The sequence below is a fragment of the Phytophthora cinnamomi genome, assembly GCF_018691715.1.
Source record: "Phytophthora cinnamomi strain GKB4 chromosome Unknown Contig123, whole genome shotgun sequence".
Classification (NCBI taxonomy): domain Eukaryota; phylum Oomycota; class Peronosporomycetes; order Peronosporales; family Peronosporaceae; genus Phytophthora; species Phytophthora cinnamomi.
The window spans coordinates 252,869-275,716 of NW_027151056.1; the positions used below are offsets into that span (position 1 = coordinate 252,869).

General features: G+C 54.9%; 3 protein-coding genes across 3 annotated transcripts; 1 reads left to right on the forward strand and 2 right to left on the reverse strand.

The window, feature by feature from the left end:
• Nucleotides 1-1,320: 1,320 nt before the first annotated feature.
• On the forward strand, nt 1,321-7,161 carry IUM83_17781 (RRNA biogenesis protein rrp5; the record flags this gene model as incomplete). The annotated part of the gene is made up of 1 exon (XM_067942749.1): nt 1,321-7,161. The coding sequence occupies one exon, from the start codon at nt 1,321-1,323 to the stop codon at nt 7,159-7,161; it is 5,841 nt and encodes a 1,946-aa protein (XP_067780894.1).
• A 71-nt stretch (nt 7,162-7,232) lies between these two features.
• Nucleotides 7,233-13,025, reverse strand: IUM83_17782 (Voltage-gated Ion Channel (VIC) Superfamily; the record flags this gene model as incomplete). The annotated part of the gene is made up of 1 exon (XM_067942750.1): nt 7,233-13,025. One exon carries the CDS (start codon nt 13,023-13,025, stop codon nt 7,233-7,235), a length of 5,793 nt encoding a protein of 1,930 aa, XP_067780895.1.
• Nucleotides 13,026-13,388: 363 nt separating this feature from the next.
• IUM83_17783 (uncharacterized protein) lies at nt 13,389-15,128 on the reverse strand (the record flags this gene model as incomplete). The annotated part of the gene is made up of 1 exon (XM_067942751.1): nt 13,389-15,128. The coding sequence occupies one exon, from the start codon at nt 15,126-15,128 to the stop codon at nt 13,389-13,391; it is 1,740 nt and encodes a 579-aa protein (XP_067780889.1).
• Nucleotides 15,129-22,848: the final 7,720 nt, after the last annotated feature.

Sequence of the window (22,848 nt, forward strand, 5' to 3'; positions counted from 1 at the left end):
CCTCATGCGCAAAATGATCTAAACCGGATTGGATCCCCTGCGTCGGTATCCTGGTCGTGTTGGCTTCTCGAGTAACACATTTCTGCAGGCATATCGCCCATCCGGTGCTACTTATCGGTCTCCACGGTCCGAAGGACTTCCGCTTTGGCAACCTCCCGGCAGTGGCGGCAGGTTAGCTCGCGCCGAGACTGCCGAGGTACACAGCTTGCGCAACCTGTAAATCTGCCCGCTCAGAGAGCGAACATGATCGTCGCTTCAAGAAACTGAAGGACTCGATGCTGGGCCTTGCCGCATCCTTCAGTAAATGTTGCAGTTTCTCGGCACCAACTGAACTACAGTTGTGACGACACCGAATTGGTAGTAACTTCAGCAACGATGAACGGGTGAAGGTGGAGCCCCACAGGCCAGGCCGTAATCGAGCCGGTTGAAGAGCCCAAGCACGTTTACCAAAATTTATACTGCATTTGCTGCACGAGACCACTTAAAGAAGCAAGTCAGACCTCCTTTGTCAATTCCATCCCTGCTCTACTCACTGATAGGGACCGAATTTTACGCGGGTCTTTATACCTGGGTGTCGGGGTATGGAGGTTATGCTGCGCGCCTCCTCCACTCAGTCCCATGCAAGAGGGAACGCCGTCCAGGACACCAATACGCTGCTGCTCGTCTACACCAAGCGGTGTATGTCTTCTCATTTTACTCATGAGTAAGTAGTACATGCACTTGCAACATGTGCTTGCAACTTCGAAGTATAGAAACAAGGCCTCACATTTTATTTTATCGAAAAGTCCGAAATGACATGGCCACCTAGAATTTGAGAAACCACATATACTGATTTACGTAAGCTAAAAAGCAGCAGCACGCTGGTCAAACTACATGTAACTTACATGAGTTACTCAGTCCAAATGGACGTTACAGGAGCATCTATCAACGCAAACCCATCCAGGATAGTGGCCCATGATTTAAAGTCGGTTATCACGGTGCCTTGGTCGAAAGCTTGTCCTTCACAACATGGTCATCTACCAACTCTTCATTACAATTGCGAAAGTTTTATCAAAATTTTCGCCCTGGTTACTGACAATGTACTATTACCCAATACCAGTGTGTACTCCCAGGTAGTCCGTCTACTGATATAGCAGGAGCGCGAACTTACCACCTGCTTCGCGTTTAATTCCGGCCGGCGTTGTTAAGTGCGCGGTCTGTCTCCGATGGCATTTGCGCCAGCCAACCAACCGTTGGTGTTCCGGGCCTCGAAGCGCTGCCGGCATTGACGCATTCCGCTTTGATTCCGCCGACGCCCGCCCTGGACCCTCCGTGAGCTCGATGGCGGTGGCAGCGGCGACGAGTTTCCCGCGCGGCCGGAAGCCCAAGGCCTCGGGCCAGAAGGTGGCCGCTCCGGCCGCGGCCGCTTCGGGCGAGGCGCTGTTCGGCAAGCGCGGGCTCGCGGCGGCGGCCGACGAGCAGCCCAAGAAGAAGGCCAAGAAGGCGGCCGCGCCCAAGGCCGGCAAGGACGAGCCCCAGGCGGCCAAGGCCGCGCTGCTCCGCTTCAAGGCGCTGCGCAAGGGCATGCTGCTGCTGGGCTGCGTGCGCCAGGTGACGGACGGCCAGGACCTGATGCTCAGCCTGCCCAACAAGCTCAGCGGCACGGTGGCGCTGGCCGAGTGCTCGGACGAGTTCCACGCGTTCGTGGCCGGCCACAAGCAGCAGCAGCAGAAGCAGCAGCAGCCGGACGACGAGCAGGAGCAGCTGCCCGCGCTCAGCAGCATCTTCCAGGTCGGCCAGTTCGTGCCCTGCGTGGTGCTGGCCACGTCCAAGGCCGACAAGCGCAAGCAGATCCACCTGTCGCTGCGCACGTCACTGCTGCACGCCGAGCTGGGCGTGGCCAGCCTGGCCAAGGGCGCGGCCCTGCACGCCACGGTCTCGTCCGTGGAGGACCACGGCGCCATCGTGAACCTGGGCATCCGCGGCGTGCACGCCTTCGTGCCGCGCAAGGAGCTGGCCACGCCCGTGCTCAAGGGCCAGCACCTGCTGGTCAGCGTGCTGTCCATGAACGCGCACACCAGCACGGCCACCGTGACCATCGAGCGCAGCCAGGTGGCCAAGGCCGTCACGCGCGGCGACTCGTTCACGCTCAAGCAGCTCGTGCCCGGCATGTTGCTCAACGTGCGCGTCGAGGACGTGCTGGAGAACGGCCTGAGCGTCACGTTCCTGACCTTCTTCTCGGCCACGGTGGAGCAGAACCACATGAGCCTGCCCTGCGAGCGCGGCTGGCAGGAGTCCTACCGCAAGGGCATGAAGGCCCGCGCGCGTATCATGAGCATCGACTACGTGGCCAAGGAGGTCACGCTGTCCATGGCCCCGCACGTCGTGCACTTGCAGGTGCCCGACTCGCCTTACTCGGTCGGCGACATTATTGAAGAGGCCACCATCGAGCGCATCGACGCCGGAGTGGGCATGCTGCTGTCACTCAAGAACAAGGCCAGCGGCGTCGATGAGGACGTCGACATGGAGGACGCCAGCGAGAAGAAGGAGTCCACCACAAACGCCAAGTGGAAGGCCTTCGCGCCCGGATACGTGCACATCTCGAACGCGTCGGACAAACGCGTGGACAAGCTCGAGAAGAAGTTCACGGTGGGCTCCAGCATCAAGTGCCGTGTGATCGGCTTCTCGCCGTTCGACGCCGTCGTGAACATCAGCTGCAAGGAAAACGCGCTTTCGCAGACGGTGCTGCGCCACAAGGACCTAAAGCCCGGCACCAAGGTGAGCGGCGCGATCGTGTCCGTCGAGTCGTGGGGCATTTTGATGGAGATCAGCGAGGGCGTGCGCGGCCTCGTGACTCCGCAGCACATGCCGGCCTTCTTGCTGAACAAGAAGGCGAACAACAACGGCAAGTACAAGGTGGGCAAGATCGCGAGCGCGCGTGTGCTGCACGTGGACCTTGAAGCCAAGAAGACGTTCTTGACCATGAAGTCGGGCCTGCTCTCGTCTGAGCTGCCTGTGTTGAGCTCTTTCGAGGAAGCGAAGATGGACCTCATTGCACACGGTGTCATCACGAAGATTGCTGCGTATGGCGTGATTGTCACTTTCTACAACAATGTGTACGGCCTGGTGCCCATGGCTGTGCTCCAGCAAGCAGGCATCGAGAACCTGGAGGAGGCTTACGTGCTCGGACAGGTAGTGAAGGCGCGCGTGACGCGCTGTGACCCCAGCAAGAAGCGTTTGATGCTGTCGCTTGACACGACGTCGAAAAAGTCTAGTAATGCGCCGACTGCCGCCCCGGAAACTGCTGCGGAGCTCGTGGGAAAGACTATTACTAACGTGAAGGTTACCGACGTTGAGACCACGTGCTTCCGCGTGCAGACTGCGGATGGAATGGAGGGCGTTCTTCCGTTTGTGCAGCTGACGGACTTTCCCCGTCAAACTTCGCTGGTGGATGAAATCGTGAAGCGCTTCAGTGCTGGCGACGTGATTTCGGAGCCTCTGCTCGTTCTTGCCCAGGAGTCCGACGGCGTGTTGACGCTGTCAAAGAAGCCGCTGCTGCTTGAGTTTGCGTCGCGCAGCGCTATCCTGCCCCGTACCTTCGGAGATGTTCAGGAGAACGCCGTTCTTATTGGTTACGTGACGTCTGTAAACGTGTCCAAGGGCGTGTTCGTGAAGTTCCTGAACAATCTCGTCGCGGTGGCACCGAAGGGCTACCTGAAGGAGGAGTTCGTCTCTCAGATTGAAGAAGGCATGTTCGAGATTGGCGAGACCGTCACGTGCTCCGTCGAAAAGGTCGACAAGGAGAAGAAGCAGTTCGTTGTTGGCTTCAAGCAGACCAACTTTGTGCAGACTACGAATGCTACCAACAAGACGCGCCCTGCCTACTTCCAGGCCTACCTTCGCGAGCAGGCGTCTGTGGGCGATGTCGCTGCGGCGAAGAAGGCCCCGTTCGCCCTCGGTAAGACGGAGAAGGCCGAGTTCGTTGGTGTTCGCCCGTACGGTGCTGTCTTTGCTCTTGAGAAGGATGACGAGACTGTCACGGTGCTGGTGCCTTCGGTGACGGAGAAGAACAACGAGTGGGACGAAGGCGACAGCGTTAAACTGCTGCTGACGGACTACGACTTCAGCAAGAACGTGTACTACGGAGCTGCTGATGAGTCGCTAGTGAAGAGCGGCTCCAAGCGTTCGCGCAAGCAAAAGCAGCGCGTGAAGGCTGGAGGAAAGATCGAGGCCGCCAAGGTTCTGGCCGTGAGCCCCACGGAGAAGTACGCGGTGGTGTCGTTCCCTGACGCGCAGAACGCTGACCTGCTGCAGTTCGGTGTGGTGGAGTTATGCGACTTCTGGTGCCCGTCGCAGAGCAGCAGCCAGCTCGGAATCGAGGTGGGTGCCTCCGTGGAGTGCCGCGTGGTGCAGTCTTCGATCAAGAGCGGCTCCAACTCGACGCCATTCGACGACCTTGTCTTGCTGGCGCTCGAGGAGAAGAAGCTGATGTCTAAGGCCAAGAGCACCTCGCGCAAGCCGTCGGTGAAGGTGCCGAAGTACGCGCAGGAAGACCTCACGCTTGGCAATACACTGACTGGTGTCATTACTGGCATTTCGGAGAACTCGATGGAGATCCGCGTGGAAACTGCCAAGAGTGTTGGAAAGGTTCGTGCGGTAGTGTCGATTGTCGATGTCGATGGCATCGACGAGAAGTCTGGCCACTCGCACCCGTTCGACAAGTACTCTGTGAACGCTGCCATTACTGGCCGTGTGATCGCCGTCACCGCGAAGGGAGCTAACAAGCTCAAGCCTGTCAGCAAGAAGAACCCGGCGAAGTTCCACGACATTCAACTGTCGCTGCGTACCGAGGACGTGGCCGGCGATGAAAAGGTGACTGACGTCCAGCGGTTCGTCCGTCCAGACTGGCTGGAGGGCAGTGCGGGTCGTGCCCTTCTGAAGGAAGGCAACTCGGTCGATGGTGTCGTTTCGGCGCAGGCTGCGGACCACCTGACCGTCAAGCTTAGCAGCAACGTTACTGGCACATTGAGCTGTGTCGAAGTGTCGAAGGACGTGGAGGTGGTGCGCGCGTTCCAGGACAAGTTCCCTGTGGGCAAGCGTGTGAAGTGCTTCGTGCTGCAGATTGAGGACGAGAAGAAGGTGGTTGACTTGTCGCTCATTCACTCTTCGTCGGCTCAGGACAAGGCTGTCGTGAAGCCCGGTAGCATTGTCAACGGTGTGATCTCTACAAAGAAGTCGGTGATCCGCCCGCCGTCCATCATGGTGCAGCTCGGTGCCCACACGTTCGGCCGTGTGTGCATCACCGAGCTTCTGGCCAAATGGGAGAACAACATGCTGGAGCTGCCCCAGTTTGCAGTTGGCAAGGTTGTGCGCTGCGTTGTTCTTTCGAACAACAACAGCCACATCGACCTGTCCCTGCGTGAGGACGCACTCGCTAACCCGAAGGAATACGCGAAGAAGACGTCCAATCCTGCTGAGTGCAGCGTTGGTGACTTGGTTCCCGCGGTTGTGGCCACCACTAGTACGACTGGTTGTTTCGTGCGCGTGGACCGCCACACCACGGCTCGTGTTATGCTTCGTGACCTGAGCGACGACTTCGTGAAGGACCCACAGGCTCAGTTCCCTACCGGCAGGCTGGTGGCTGGCCGTGTGACGAAGAAGTCGGACCGCGGCCTGGAGTTGAGCCTGAAGGCGTCTGTCGTCTCTGAGGACGTATCAGTGTTCAAGTGGAACGACCTGAAGGAGGGTCTGACGGTCAAGGGTACGATCACGAAGGTGCAGACGTATGGCGTCTTTGTCCGCATCGAGAAGAGCACGATCAGTGGCCTATGCCACATCTCCGAGGTGGCTGACGAGAAGGTGACGCAGCCTCTGGACCAGATCTTCTCGGAGGGCGACTACGTTAAGGCGAAAGTGCTGAAGGTGGACGGTCGTCGCGTGTCGTTTGGACTGAAGCCCTCGTACTTCGAGGGCGAGGAGAGCAGCTCGGAAGAGGAGTCCGACGACGAAGAGGAAGAGGCTGAGGACAGTGAAGAGGAGGCGGAGGTTATGGAGGTGGACGAGGAGGAAGCCCCTGCCAAAAAACCTACCACTAAGAAGGCTTCCAAGCCAGTGGCCATGGAGATTGACCTTGGCGACGAGTCCTCTTCGGAAGACGAAGACACGAGCGGTGCTGCCCCTGTTGATTTCAGCTGGGACGGCTTCTCTAACGCGCTTAACAAGAAGACGGACGCCAAGGATGACGATGAGTCTTCTTCCGAGGACGAGGATGAGGACGATGAGGAGGCTGCCAACTCTTCAAAGTCCAAGAAGAACCGCCTGCAGAGCGACGAGTGGGTGGCGCTGCGCGAGAAGGCTCTAGCCAGCAGCGATGAGGTCCCGCAGAGCGCGAGCGACTACGAGCGCCTGCTTGCCGTGTCGCCACAGAGCTCGTACCTGTGGATCCAGTACATGGCCTTCCACGTGTCGTTGACGGAGGTGGATCTGGCCCGTGATGTTGCCGTCCGTGCTACTTCTGCTGTGTCGTTCCGCGACGAGAAGGAGAAGCTCAACGTGTGGGTGGCTTACATGAACCTGGAGCACGACTTCGGTGACGACGCGAGCTTCTTGCGTGTGTTCAAGAGTGCGCTGCAGGTTAACCACCCCAAGCGCGTGTACCTGCACTTGGTTGACCTGTACGCCCGCGCCGACGAACACGAGGACGTGAAGCAGACGCTGGCCACGATGCAGAAGAAGTTCCGCACCAGCAAGCAGACGTGGATCCGCTCTCTGCAGTACTTGGTTGGCGAGAAGCAGTTCGCGGAGGCTGCGGAGACTCTGCAGCGTAGTCTCAAGAGCCTGTCGGCTCACAAGCACCTGCCTGTGATCCTCAAGTACGGCCAGCTGCTCTACGAGCAGGGTGAGCTGGACAAGGCTCGCACGATCTTCGAGGGCATCCTGGCCAACTACCCGAAGCGCATGGACCTGTGGAACGTGTACCTGGACAAGGAGATCAAGTTCGGCGACGTTGCACTCGTGCGCGCGCTGTTTGAGCGTCTGCTGGCCATGGACTTCTCGGCCAAGAAGATGAAGTTTCTCTTCAAAAAGTACATGCAGTTCGAGCAGGACCAGGGCGACGACGAGCACGTGGAGCACGTCAAGCAGTTGGCCAAGGACTTCGTCGCTAGCGCTGCGGCCAAGTAGATCACCAACGCCTTTAGATAACTGAATAGAGTATGTAGTTCACGCATTACCCTTCGTTTGCTAGGGTTGACCTATGACGGATGCACTTTGGTCGAGTGTGAGGAAGACAGGAGTGTTCCCAGCAGGCTAGTTGGTGCAGCCTCCTGCACTGCAGGATCCCGAGCTCGCTTGACCACAAGTGGTGGCAAAGTGTGAGGCGGGTGAGCCTTGGACGTTGGCTTTTCGATCTCTTCCAGTACTTCTTGGTCTGCTTCGGGGTGTTCCAGGTCGTTGGCCACTCCGTTTGTTGACATCTCGAAAATTGAAGCTGCTTCGTTGCAGTCGACAGCTTCATCGTGCTTGAGACTTGCGTCGACACCTAGCAATTCAGAAATCGCAGCTTGTTCTTCGTTTCGGCGCTCCTCGGATCGATCACGGTGCTTTCGGTGGTGATGGTGACGATGGTGGTGATGGCGATTCCGTCGGTCCGTTTGAGTTTGTCCGTCTTTGGTCGGAGACTTGCTCGGACTCGACGGCGCATCAAGCCTGATTCCGCCGTCTTCGGACGTCGACGTGCTTCTGTCCACCCTCATCATTGCCAACTGAGCCAAGCGCGCTCTGCGAGCTCGCCACCGCTGGATATACCCCTTGACGTACGAGTCCACAAGCATCTGCGCCACCTTGGCGCGATAGATGAAGATCTGCTTCACGCGGTCTCGCTGCTGCTCGTACGGCAGCGATCGAATCCCAAGTTGGTGAATGCATAGAATCCGCAGCAATTCGTTGAAATATGGTCGCTTTCGTCCATCAGCAGCCGGGCCCCACTGAGCTTGAGCCTGCGTTCGTAGCTGTAGGAACGCTGTTCTCTGTCGATGAGCATCTACTCGAAGTCCTGGCGGGAGTTCGGCCAGAAAACTCCCAAGCTGCCAAAGCGGGAAGTACCCCGTGTTGTGGACGTCGTAGCGCAGGAAAACCTCGCGATACGCCTCGAAGTCGAGCAGCGAGACCGAGCACACGTCGCTTTTCAGGTAACAACTCCGAAAGTTTTCCAGGATGACGGCGATGAAGAGGTTGAGGAACACGAAGACAACCAGCGTCACGTACGTGATGAAAAACAACGCAGACCCCGCCACGCTTCCGCAGTCCGAGTACACGCGGCCAGTAGATGCACTGATACGCTCGGCGCAGAAGGGTTTTTCGACCATGAGGTCCGTCATGGTGAGATGCCAGTCGTCTCCAGACATGATCTGGAAGAGCAGCAGCGTGGCCGACCCGAACGTGCGGAAGTTGGAGAACGAGTTCATCGCTGGTCCGTAGCGCACTGCACCGAAGAGCTGACGCGCCACAATGGCGAAGATGAAGTAAATCATGAACATGAGGAAGAAGATCTGCCCCAGTGGCCTCAGCGAAGCTCGGAAGGTCTGATAGACGGTGTAGATGCCGCGGTTCAAGTGCACGAAACGGAGCACGCGCATCATGCGGAAGATGCGGCCAGCTTGGATGATGGAGTGGTAACCTTTGGCGAAAAAGTACGCGGCGATGGAGCCCGACAGGATCAACACCTCGAACATCCCCTGCGGTTGAAGCAAATAATACTGGCGAAGACCGATGCACTTGATGGTGGCCTCGAGCGTGAAGATCCCCAGGAAGATGATCTCAATGATTTTGAACGACAACGAGGTGCCGCTGTCCGACCGTGGGCTTACGAGCAGCAGCACCAAGTTGAGGACAATCGCGATGGAAATGCCCGTCGAGAAGTACGGATGTTTGCACAAGTCATACATCTTCGCTTGGATTTTGAGCCGCGGTCGGGGGATACTTTTCAGCGGCTTGAGCAGCAAGATGAACTTCTCCAGGTCCACCCAAGACTTTTGACTCTCCGTGAGAATCTCCGTGCCGTTGTTGCGCTGGAATTGCTCAACTAGAACACCCACAAAGAGGCGAATGACGAAGAGAGACCCCACATAGATGTAGAGCACAAAGAAGATGGCGGCTTGGGACGATGCGTCCGTCACAGGCTGCTTGCCATAACCAGCGATGTCCATCGCAGCGAATGCTTTGTCCACCCACTTCAGAGACGTCATCTCTAGCAGCGTCAGGAATCCCGCCCCGATGTTATCGAACGAGAAGCGAGCATTCTGCCACACACGGGGCATCAGGATAGCACCACCAGGAACACCTCGCGCTGCAGCTTCTTGCAACGGTAAGACACCGTCCGGATACACCAGGTAGAATCCGATACACTCGGCAGCCGTGGCGACGTCACCATCGTTGCAGAAGTAGAACTGCTCCGAGAAGAGCGAGCGTCCCACGACACCGAAGATAATGTACACGATGAAGCACAACGCCAGCACATTTCCGACATGGGGCAGCGAGCGAGCCACTGCATTCAGGATGACTTTCATTTCGTGGTTGTGGTTCAACATTCTCAACGGCCGAAGCACTCGACCTGCTCGGAAGACACTTGAGGCGGTAATTGTCGGGTCTTTGGTTGTGATGATCTCGTCAGCTACTGCCAACAGCAAGAGTGACAGATCGAGTTGGTTCCACTTGTTCTCGATGTAAGTTTGACGGTACACGTAGCCGAGCATCTCATCACTGTGGAAAATCTTCACTCGTAAATACTCAAAGCCGAACCCAGACGCACCAACCTTCACGACAAATTCAACGAAAAGTACAACTAGTGCCATCCGGCTCATAGTCGTAATAGCGGAGTCGAACATCTCGCTCGGTGGTGACATACTCATCTCAGGATGAGGTTCGTCCAGAACGAGACACATGCAGCTCACTACGATCATCAGCTGCACCAAGCGAGAAAACCATACGTTGACAGCAACTTCGCGACACAATCTCTTCCATGGCGAGACACGTTGAGAGCTCATCCGATGGTTGTGGCGGGATTGCACCACCACTACCCCATTTTGAGGGCTAGTTGAGCTTCCATGCATGTTGGAGTTGTCACCCTCGGGTTGGCCAGCGTTGTCGATATCGTCTTTCCGATCGTCCATGCCGAGAAACATGCGCAACTTGACGTTGCTGACGTTTTCGAGCTGATCCATTTCTCGAAACGCGCGCACACCAACTTCCTCGATCTTCTCGTAAATGTCGAGCTCTTTCGGGATAGCGATGATCTGCGCGAGCTGCAGCTGGTACGCTTCTTCTTCCGAGATGGAGAAGTTCTCGAGAATGACGGCGATGAAGAGGTTGAGCAGCACATATTGACCCACGATGAAGTTCAGAATGAGGAACGGGACCATGAACCAGTGCGGGTTGGCTGCATCGACTGCGTCATACGCTATGCTGGACCATTGGTCGCCTGTGATGACCTGTAAGAGAGTCAGGAAGGAGCGGCCAAAGGTGTCGAAGTTCCAGCGAGGCACCTCGCCATCCTTTTGCGTTAGATGCGAGCCACCAAACAGCTGCATCCCGATGATGCTGTTCACGACCTGGAAGACTAGCATGAACACAACGACATCCAGTACGCCACGCGATGATTTCAACACGGATTGGATCAACTTCCGCGTACCCTCGTACTTCATCATGAGGCGCGTCACACGAAGTGTACGCAGCGACGACACACTGTTCAAGCTACTGAAGCTCACGTCTAGGTTGTTGAGCACGAGGTTACCGGTCGTACAGAACACCACCACCATATCGAATATCCTCTCCGTGCTGCTCAGATATATGCGTAAGCCTCTCATTGCCACGATACGCATGATCATCTCAGTAAGGAATATCACACCGAAGAGGTATTCGCTTACGGACAGCACCAGCTCCAGCTCCGAGCTAATGTTTGGATACTCCACTAGCAAGAAAAGCGTGTTCACGAGAATGCAAACGGTGATGAAGTCGTCAAACTTCTTGGACAAAACGAAACGCTGGAACTTCACGAACAATGGGTGTGTGGACTCTGTGTTTTTCATCACCAGGGCGTGGGTGGACGTCGAGAAGTGTAGCACCTCTAAATCGGGGATTGACTCCATCGTGATAGCCTTCTTGCGCGAGGTGGGCGTTCCTGCCGGAGTGATTGCAGTGTTAGCCAACGTCTCGATAGTGTCTCCACTAGCATTCTGTAGCGACCGCGTGAGTGGCCCCATTATCTCTTCCATCAACACACCGTTTTGGATGAGCTGCATAGTGGTCTCCACCGTTAGGTTTCGCAGGGATTGCCACTGATGCATCCTCGCCAGCAAGCTCAGATAGTCTTGTCGACAGTTTATAGTTTTGCTGTACGTAGGGGCACTGGCTGGGCGTCGCTTTCTGGACGGAGGGATCAAGTCTTCTTCTGCTACTGATCCAGTAGGCATCGAGGTGAAACTCGTCCTTGAAAATGAGGTATCGCGAGGCACGAGAGCGGAACTCTCGCTGCTGTCGTCCGTCACCGTAGGTTGGTCAGCCGGTGCAGCTTGTGCTGCTCCACCTACTTCACTACTGCCTTCGTCGACGCTTATTGTGTCCTCAATGACGAGCGTCGCGCCCATGATCATGTTCACGTGGGTCTCCTCCATTTCGGGGTCGAGCTTCCCCATGAAATGTGGTTTTTCCTTCTCGTTCTCTTCGTCAAGTGTAAAGTTCATGAAAGCGGTGGTAATGACCGCCACAAACAGGTTCACTACCAGGAAGACCATGGACGCGACAATGGCCACGAAGAAAAGCACACTGAAGAACGAAGTCGCCTCGACCACGGGCTCCATGATATCTGTCACCCAACCATCTTGCGCCACGACGAGGAATACAAGAAACAGCGAAGACAGTCCGCTATCGAAGTTAACATGACTCGAAGGTGGCGTCATTGCGATGCATAGTTGGCCGTTTGTGGCGCAGCTCGAATTGGTCGAGCAGTACACGCGCGGAAGGGCCTCAAGAGCTTCCACTGCCATCGTTCCGAGAGATGACGATCCTGAGGCCGAGGCGGAACCATAGAGAGAAGCGTATTTATCTTCGTCTAGCGCCGGGATGGTGCACTGCTCGCTGTACGAGCCGCTGTATGCCTCTAGCCCAAATATGGAGAACGCTAGCAACCCGAACATCGATAAAGTGCCTACGTTCGCTAGAAACGGAATCGCTCGCACCAGAGCCTTGAGGATTCGTCGCAATCCGGAGTAGAGCGTCAAACTACGCACAGTTTTCAGCCCTCGCAACACCTTCCACTTATTCCTACCACCCGGGAGTCCGTATGATATTAAGCTGATGAGCACCAACCCGACTTGCAGAAAGCGATAGCGAGACCGCTGGAAGTACGCGTCCTTGCTGCCCCACACGCCGAAAGCTATGACTTTCAGTACTATCTCCATGAGCAGCATCACCGTGAAGGTAATATCCAGCTGAGCTAGTGTCGAGCCGGTGACGTATTCGTTATCCAGCCCCAACACGAGGAGGTCTCCGATCACTACAAGATACAGAATAGACCGAAACCATTGAGCTTTCACCGCGACTCGGAGCTGTTGGCGGAAGTTTTCAAACCAGGGCGGCCACAGATGTCGAGGTTGTTTGACGACGACATCTGTGCCATTCTCATCCTCTCTTTCGTCGTCAACGTGATGGTCATTGTCATCCACAGACGAAAGTGACGGGCTCGAGACCCGCCCTGCCCTGATACTCCTTCCGTCACGTCGACGTCGCCCACATGCCATTTTCGAGGATCCGAAATACCTAGATCCGAATTGCTGTAGCCGCTCTAGCCGCTGGATCTCAGCTTGTGATAATACTGCCTCGGGGCCTGCAGGACTCGCTAGCAGCATCGACGTCCGACGCACCAGTTTCGAGTCCTCCACGGACAGCTCCACCGATTTGCGCGATGCATAGGACGGCGTGACCGTGATAGTCAAGCGTCGAGGTTGCTCTGCAGCCCACGACATATCCTCCAGCTCGTCCGGTTCCTTCATGATTGTCGTCATCAAAGAGTCGAGTCGTCTTCAAAGTCTCGCTCAACCGTAGACACCACCACCGAGGATCATGCAGCTTGAGGATCCAGCCCTTCGAGACTGCACCTGCTTCAGAAGATGGGGATCAATTCACTCCGGTTGCTGCACACAAGTAGTCTCGTCAACTATTGTGCGGGAGCTTCAGCAACGGTTTGGAGGCAAAGATGCACGCAGCCTCCACCGTCTGGAGCTCTAAATAGTGCGTCGTGACATCAGTTTCAACTCTGGCGTGCTCTGTCGAGTCGCATGAGACGTGAGCCGCGCTATGAATGACACGGCATGCCAAGTCTAGCAGACATCCCGGCTATCTTTACAGAGTCTGCGTTAGCTGCTATCCGTGGTGTCATCATCTGGGAAGATGGAGACCCCAACAGCATACACCATCTTCTCGCTTGATGCGAAGTTTGACTCAATGTCGACAACCGAATTGATGGATCGACCGAGGAGGATACGCACTCGCTCAACTTCCCTCTCGGAGTCGGAAATTTCAGGAATCAAAGGTGCCGGTTGATACGGAGACAACGATGGCAGCAGAATCACCGGGGCCTCCACAGCAGATTGGGCCTCATTGCGCAGTTGGCACATGAGACGACACATTGGCAGCGGATACAACGTCGTCGACGATGAAGCTTGCTCGACTAGGACCAGCCCCTCCACACGAATACCCCAAGACTCGACCCCGCCGTCCGAGTGATACAAAACTGCTCCGTGCCAGTCATTTGGGCTTTTGTCAACGTTGCGAACGGCTGCAAACTGTTTGGCTACTGCCAGCGCTTTCTTCTTTATCTTCTCGTCTTCTTTGCTTGAAGAGGTAGGTGTATCGGCGACTACCGAGGCTGAATCCAACTCAAGCACCAGTACCAACGCTGACACCGGTAGCTCCATTTGCGTTGCGGTGTAGCTGTGAATGTCCTGGAGAAATTCACAGGCGTCGCTCACCACAGCCAAGTTGAGAGCCCACGCGCGATCACCTCGAAGACAACGCACCAAAACCCCGACGCGACAAGCAACGAGCAGCAGCATTTGACCTACTGAAACGGTGCCGCTTGATTGAGCAGGCCATGTCGTTCCCCTGAAAAAGCTCACCATCCACTCGAAAGGCATGTAGCCTCGCACCAGTGATGCCAGTTGTTGCTGGCGGTTCCAAGGTTGGGTGATGGCTGTCGTTGGGATCGACCGAAGTGCTGTTAGGTGATTGTGAACCGCTTCGAATGCAGACAACTGAGCGATCAGCTCAACGTCAAACGCTCGCCAAGGGAAAAATAGCATGTCTTCATTCGCATCTGCAGTTGAATCGCCTCGGAGTTTGCGAGCAGTCTGCAGAGACCCGAAGAGACTGCTCACTTGGGAGAAGCTGGAGCAAAGTCGTTCGAATGCAGCTTCTCCATCATTGATCAAGTGCCGTGGGAGCCATTCCTCGTCCGATTCATCGGCAAGAAGAGTGAGCGAAGAGCCTCCAGTCGACAACAGATCGTTTAGTAACGCCGAGGACAGCACCGCTGTTTTTGTCGAGTCGCCTTGAAGCATATCGATCCCTTCACGAAAGGTGCTCCTAGTGTTTTCCAGTAGTCGAAGAAGCCTATCCGTCATGTGATGGTGCTCTGCAGGGTCCACGGTAACCTCCTCGATTGATGAGAAGTGAAGCACGAGGTCTGCTAAATCTCTAATGAGAGAGCCTTTCTCTTTACGACCAGTGACGCCTCCTCCCTCGTGGTTGGCCATCACAGCACGCGTGAGCGCTGCCGCTACAGACTCCGGTGCACCGCATTCATCCACTAGCTGGTGCTTGACAGCCTTTTCAGCCGTATGGCCATGTCCGCGGTCACGGACAACGAGGCTGAGCTGACTTTGATCTGCAGGCGGGAACACTGCGATTCGATCCATCACTGCGAACTTGCCGTTCTCAATCCCAGTGGCCACAGCAATCGAGGCCAGCAAATACCACTCGGGCACGGAGAGCAGAGCGTGCTCGTTGATGAGTTGGGACACCAACGCGAGCGCCGACTCTACGTGGGCTGCGTCGAGCAATTCCAACACAAACTTGTGTTTGGTCGTTATCAACATGGTCAGCGCCTCTCGAAGAGCTACATTATCCACGTCAGTATCGACAAACGCAGTGATATCCCCCCAGACGGCCAGCTTTAACTCCACATGGCTCCGTTCATCGGGCATATACATAATAAGTGCCCGTGGTAGATGCGCGCGAGTGTTTTTGCCACGCGACGGGGATATGTCGACAACTAGTGATGTTGGGGTCTGCCAAGCCGTCCACAGCTCATCACTGTTTGTTTCTAAATTGTTCGTCATCGGTGCTTGAAGTCTGTCCTCCAGACACGTTGATAAGGTGGTTTGTTGGTATTCCCACTGTCGCAAGTAGATCTCCAACACATCGGCGAAACAGATTGGGAAAAAGGTTTTAGCTAGCAACAGCGGCAGTAGCATCGACTGCCAGGAACCCGGTGAAATTTCCGTCTCCGCGAGCTTATAACATGCCACCGTACCTTCGAGACTGCACAAAGCGATTGGCGTCGTGAACATCGAGCTGGTTCTCTCGGTGGACCTTGGTGTCAGCATCTGTTGGTAGCCCAGATTGCGAATGAGACGTTCCACATCCAACTGCAGGCGCACTCGACTGCTCTTCCACTCGTACCAGAAAGTCTCGGACGCAGACAAAAGGCTGTCCAAATTTTGCTGAAGCCGTTCAATTGCCAACTCTTTCCTTTCACTGCTATCAGACTGGTTGCTCTCAGCTTTTCGTAAAGTAGTCGAGGTTGCGCTGTGGAGCAGTGGGTGTGGGGCTTTCGGGTGTTTTCCACGTGCATTTGTGCTGTTCCGTGAAGACTTCCACCCGTTGAAAAGGTATGCACACAGTTTAACTCGCCGTCGTAAACGTTCCACGAGAGAGGAACCTGAATCACCAGGCGACTTCAGCGAGCTTCGACGTTTAGAAATTATTCCCACTCCTGTTTCCTGTTCAACACTGTCATCTAGCCGTTGAAAAGAATCGAAGGTGTTGAGAGCTGTTCTGCGAATACGGCTCGTAACAAGCCAAACTACAGCTTCCTTCCAAACTGCAACTCCGGGTTTATCGCCTTTCGGTGACTCAAGGATGCGCGCTTGTTGGCGTAACACCAGTAGCAGGCTTAGGAGTTGTCGGTGTGAACTCGAGACGAACCCAGAGCCAATTCGACCCACTATTGCCTTCAACCCGTCCACAGAGAGCCCACTAATGCTGTCGCCCTGAGCGGCGAGTCGCTGAGTCACAGCACTCTCAAGATATCGAAAGCTTTGCGGGTAGAATGCTGACGACCGCATCCCAAGCTGCAGCGACGACATGGCTGACATACACCGAGCGACAACAACTACTTCGTTAGCTGTCGAGGTGAAAGACATGGAAGCAGCAGCAAGCTCGTCGTATTTGTCTTGGAGACCATTTTCTCGGGAGCTCCACACGAGTTCGGCCTGGTACTCTTTGGAGAACTGCAAGGCGAGTTCGCTGTAGCGCTCTTGCAGCTGAACCGTGACCTGAGTGCTTCCTTTCCGCCATGCAAACGGAGATTCGTCTTCAACGACTATTGGTTTTAATGTCTCCAAGAGCTGCATGAGCTGATCACGGCTCTGCCTCATTTTGACCCAACACTCAGCGACACCAATCTGCTCCCCTCGAAGCTCCTGAAGCAACTTGGGCTGCGTCTTTGCCAGCAGTGAGTGCTGCATCAAACCCTCCAGCTCTGGATCGGGTAGTGATATGACGAAGTGTGCGAATTGGGCCACCAGATCATGCTGTACATGCAGAGGAACCGGTGTCGCAGTCACCGCGTAGATCTGAAAGCAGCACGCGTTGGCCGTGCTGCCGCTATTTATTGGGCTTTTCCCCCGGGCATCATGCCGATCGGGGGTTCTGCTGATCTCGTTTTGCGCCGGTGTCGTGGTCGACGTGCTGGAGACAACAGCAGCTACAGCCATCGGATCAATTGTTACTGTTTTGTGTTTGCCCGCTCTCACAGCACGCCGAGCCATCATGGCTACTCCGCCACCAAGCGCTGCTGCGGTCTGCGCCAAAGACGACATCGCTGCCATAGCAGAACCAGCGATCGACGTCTTCCTCTGTTTTTGCTTGTGCTGTTCCTCGTAGTACTTCATGGTGAGCTCCTGCAGTACCGAACGCCGAGGCGGGGCGTGTGAGAGGCGCGAGTGAGCGAGAAACGGTTGCAATCGATCCAGAAGCGCTTTGTCAGAGCTGCGGAAATTGAGTAAGAGTACGGGTACCCCAAGTCGCTGAGCGTCTTGTAGTTGGAACTCGAGCTTTGGGTCATCACAAGAAATGACAATTGACTCCTTGGTCACGCTCAGATTTTCGCATTCCACTTCACCCGCTGACCCGCAGCCAGGAAGGGTGGAAAACAGCGTGTGACCCGAGAAAATGTGCACCAGAAACCTCTGGAATACCCCCGTAGTGTCAACGAAAACGGGGACATGATCGCACAGCTCGTCAGCGAGTTGAACGGTACGGCAGATCGCCGTGTTACGGAGAAACGGGAAGCGAGACATCCATATTAAACGTACGATCCAGAAGCTTTCATCCTCAGTGGCATCGTCGGTTGGGCTGTCGCGTATACGCTTCTCAGTGGAACTGTTGCTATCGTCCACGACGTTCTCAAGAATTAGATCAGCTAGGAGATGTAGACAAGAACTGTGTTTTCCTGACGGAAATGACGTCACGTATGCATATGCTCGCTGAGCAGCAACATACACCGCGACTTCCATAATCTCATACTCCGTTTTGCTTTTCTCTCGGTCAAGTTCCTGGGTCCATTTCGTGAAGAGGGTATTTATTCGACTGGCCACGTGATGCCATTCCGCCAGGAGCCTCGACACTTCTCCAAGCCGCAACTTAGTCTCGCAGCTCGTCATCGCCAGCTCTTCACGTTGTGAACGCACTATCCAACGCGCTTCCACAATCTCAGGGTTGACGGGTGGCTTCTCCTCAGGAGGTTCTTCCGTCTCCGTATCGATATCGCTGTCCTGTTGCTCTTCCATCTCCTCTTGCTGTAAAATGCTGCCTAACTCCGCTTGAAACGCTGCGTTCTGAAGTTCGAACTTCTGTTTGAGACGCTCAAGTGTGGGCACAACCTTGTCCCTAACGAATGTTAGAGTCGCGATGGCATTCTCAAGGCGAGCGATTTTCTTGTGGTGGGCCTTACATTTAGCCCCGAATTCCACCGTGATATTCGCCATAAATGACAGAAAGTAGTCGAGCTGAGAGGCTGGACTCGCCATCATTGAAGCCATCCGCACCATCAGTAAATGCACGTTCTGACACAGCAACACGTATCTCGCAATGTGCTGCAGCCCCCACGCTACTCCACATAGATCTTGCGACGATAGCGTAGCTTTCGCCACCTCGGGGATTAAGCGTTGTAACTCCAAGTCGGTGAAACTCAGACGACGCCAATGACACGACGGCCGCGTTTTCATCCACGATACGAATGTCTTACCCGGTTGTAAGACATTAGGTGTCTGCTGTACGTCTCTAGTGAATTGATCGCCGGTGGATTCTTCCAAAATGCACACGCGCAGATTCTGCTGCAGTCGTCGCTGAAACTCAGCCATAAGCTCAGCCTCCGTGACGATTTCGAGCTGTTTTCGGGATTGAATGCAGCTAAGAACCAGCTCGTCGCGTAGCTCTTCGCCACCGGATAGAAGTGTCAGCGAGGGCAGCTTCTCTAAGCACAACTCCTGTATGAAATCCAGCAAGCACATAGAATCTGACGCTCCGGAGCTCAACTGACGTTGGCGAACCCATAGTGCGACTCGTTCTCGACGAACACCCGCGGCGCCTATCACTTGTCGAATGACGTGTTTGTGGTGGTCACTCAAAGCTCGGTCGCCGCTCGTTTGCTCGTCCACACACTGAACTTTGTATCCGTGAAGGTCGCACGAAAACCGCAGCAGTCGTTCCGACAGTAGCCGACTGTGCTCTGACAACGATGAAACCACAACCAATTGCTGCTGACTCAGCGCGTGGATAAGGTGTGACGCTTGCGTAAGGCACCACGAGCTACTGAGCAACAGCTTCATCTCAAGAGCAGCGAGTTGGCCACGTGAGTAAGTTCGACTGGACTTGCCTGCATCCGAACACGTAGACGAAGCAGCAATCTCCATCAAGATGCTCGAGACCAGTTCCACGGGCGAAGAGGCTAAATTACTTCCGCTGGTTGCTGCGCGCGCTTGTTCGGAAGCGCGTCGCGAGACTCCACTAGCTACCGTAATGTATTCATTCAACAATCCATGAAGCTGACCCAGTCGTGGCTGAAGAAGAGGAGCTTGCACGTGATTCTCGTCCAACTTCACCAAACAGTGCAGTGCCTCCACTGAGATCGGCAGACTATTGTCGTTGCTGCTACGAATCGCAACGCTGAAATATTTTTCACTTAGGTGGCGCAGCAACGCCGATATCTTGCGCTGCGTATCATCGCTGCTTGATTCTGTTGGGCTGCCGAGTTTCACTGGCTGCGTACTGAGAACCGGGGTCTCTGCGGGACAATTCGCGAGGAATAAACCCTGCAACTCGCTCAGCCAGCTTTGATGGGCCTTGCCCAACGTTACCAGTGTCGTGCCTTCAGGCGCAGGAGTTGGTGAGTTCGTATCGGATTTCTTCGTTGCCGAGACGCCTGCTGCGAATACGAGTGATCGTTCCAGCAGCATGTTGATGTGGTGTAGGTTGAATAGGCACAGACACGGGTGGACGACGTCTCCTAACTGCTGGATGCTGGACATCTCCAGCGCGAAATCAACACTTGCTCTGAGAATCACTTCTTCGAGGGGAAGTTGCTGGCTGCTGCCAGGACCTCCCATTCCTCCCTTCGCTGAAAGACGGCGTTCAATATCCATTCGTGAAACTTGTACTCTAAAATGATGCTGGAACTTGATACGGAATACGCTCAGCAGCTCTTTTTGCGTGTATGTAGGAACTCTGAAGACCACGAAGTGCCGCAGCAAGCGAGCCACAGTCGGCGACAGACTGACTTCCGTCTCGTCAAGACGCATACCCGCCCCGACTTGCTTCTCCACACTGTGGAATCCTCCATGCTTGGAGCTATAACCGATGCGATGATCAAGCATTGTGCGAACAAATTGTATAGCTATACCATCCGTGACTTCTCCAGTTGCATCCAAATCGTCGAGAAAAACGAACGAGTGCCTTGAACGCCCAGCGAAAAGCTCCGTCTCCTCTCGCATCTTCGCTCGGGAACTCGCAGCATCATCATGTGGATCTAACGGGTGAAACCAGGCCGCAGGAACTCCCGTCCAGTCGAGAATTCCATGAACGTGGCGCTCATCTAAGGATGTCTCGATTTTCATTTCTGCCGCTTCCGCCTCACGATTCTGATGCATAAGCCAACGCAACAGCGACGTTTTACCGCTTGCTGTTGGGCCTATGAGCAAGAACGAGTGCCACGAGTGAAGCAGCACTGTACAGATACGCATCAAAGAGCTTACTGCCGGAACCACAACCAGAACTTGGCCACTTGAGGGATCGAAAGCGCTTTGAATCTTAGTGTCGACCTTCGCTCGGTTACTAGCTTCTGTCGTCGACTGAATAGCCGCAAACCTCGGCTGCAGCTCATCCCAGACGTCCTCGAAGTGGTCCGCGTCCAGAAGCCCGCGTGGCAACTCCACCAAGTGCTTGATGTCGCTGTATTCCTTGCTCTTCATGCGCACATAATTTTCCAGCTTTGGCTTAAATGGGTCAGGAAGATGGCCAACAAACCCCCACAGAACTGCGAAGGTAGTAAGCTCCACTAGGCGCAGATAGGACAGTTCTTGCAGCAGCGACTTGTTCTGGAAACAGCAGATCGAGACAAACGTCAACGCAGTTTGGGTGATGTGATTCAGTGAGAGGTAGCCTAGTCGAAGGGCCTCAGTATTCGCCAATTCTTCGGCTACCCCACCGCGGTTGTAAGCTGACTCCTCCATAACAAAGCTCACGCAAATGTTTGATACAAGTATCTGAACCGTCTTGAAAACTGCTGCCATAGCCTCAAACCCGCGAGAGTCTGGTGGGAACACGAGCTGGTTCTCCCAACGAGTTCGCCACGCCACGATGATGCTCGCAACCGTAATACAATGCGCTGGAACATGTAAAGCCCAGCACCTTTGAAGCGCTGACGGAGACAAGTTTGCCAGGCTGGTCACTTCGAACAGCAGCCGAGGGCTATCAAGTGGATCTGCGCAATCGCCAGACAGCACACAAGAGTTCTGGTCTCGATACAGGATCGAAGAGGTTGGCAGTGAAGAGCTAGAGATGCAAGCCCGATTGTCGCCTTGTAGTAGTCGATCAATTACGCCGTCGTCCACCTCTCCATCCACCAGAATCCACTTCAGTGAGTCTGACTCTGGGGCCTTTCGTTTGCTTTTACTGTTGTTGTCTGCCGCTCCGCATGCGACCGATATACTGGTGTAGAATTGGTCTAGAGTTAGAAGCTGCGGGTTGAGAACGATAAGTTGCTTCATCGCTGACGGCGGCTTGACGTGGCCGTTCCTTCGCCCTGCTTCGTCATCGTCATCGTTCTGTTCACTCAACTCCAGTACTACCAGTGCGCGGTGCAACGCCGTAACACAAGTTGTTTTGCCGCTTCCAGGCGACCCGTACACAAGTGCAGCTGGAAATGTCTGTAAAGCTCTCCAAAGCTCCATAATCAGTTCGAAGTGCTCGCAACCTGTGGGGAGCGAGTACGCGCTTTCCAGGTAAATTGAAACAGCAGCAGCTACAGCCTCCTCATCCCCTTTGCTTTTTGACACCAGTCTTCCGCCCTCCGATAGTGGGAACGCACGCACCAACAAAACGTTGAACTGTTCTACTGATTCTTTGCCATCAGATCCTCGTTTCTCAGTCAGCATGGCTTTGATTGACGAGTCGAATGCGTGACGAAAGATGCACTGTCCTTCGCGAACCTGCATCCTCATGGAATCACTCCGGCTTTGGAACAGAGCATTCACGACATTTTCTCCAGACGCGAGAGGATTTACATCCCACACCACCCGATAGAGCTCCCGGAGGCGCTGAGCCTCTTCGACTACTCGCGAGATCAGTAACTCGATATTAAGTGAGTAGGTTGTTCCGATTTCCATAGTCTCAATCGTTTCGAAAGTCTGGACAACGTTGAGTTTACGTATCTGCTCCACCGTGAACCCGTCAGCCACTAGCAAACATTCGACGAGGTACTGGATGGCCGGTCGAGTCACAGCAACAGCACGAAATTGCGTTCGAATCGCTTGGACCAAGCCGCTCTTTTGTAAATCCTCGTAAGACTTCAACGAAAAGAAGATGGCACTAGCGCCATACGACCAGGTGCCAAAATGACGAGGCAGAACCAGCGAGTTGGGAACAGCCTGCTGCTGTGGATGATGCGAGTTGGAACTCCCAGCATGAGAAATTTGATGAAATTGTTGAACCATGCTTTCTCGCACTACTCCAATAAGCGCAGCCGAGAGATGTAGCAGGTCTCGAACGATGAGAAATCCATTCAATCTTGACACGGCGCGTATCAAGTTATTGAAGTGGCGAATAGTTGTGACGCCAGCGCTGGGGTTGCATGAAAACTCGATGCATGGTCTCATAAGCGCTTGAGTGACTCCCCACAGCAACGACGCGGGGTCTGTTCCAGCTTGGTGCGGGCTATAAGGCACAACTAGTGCGGTGTGATGCATCCTTAGAGCACTGAAGAGCGCGTACGAACAGCGTTGTGTGAACGGAGATATAATGGCGAGCTTCCCCCAT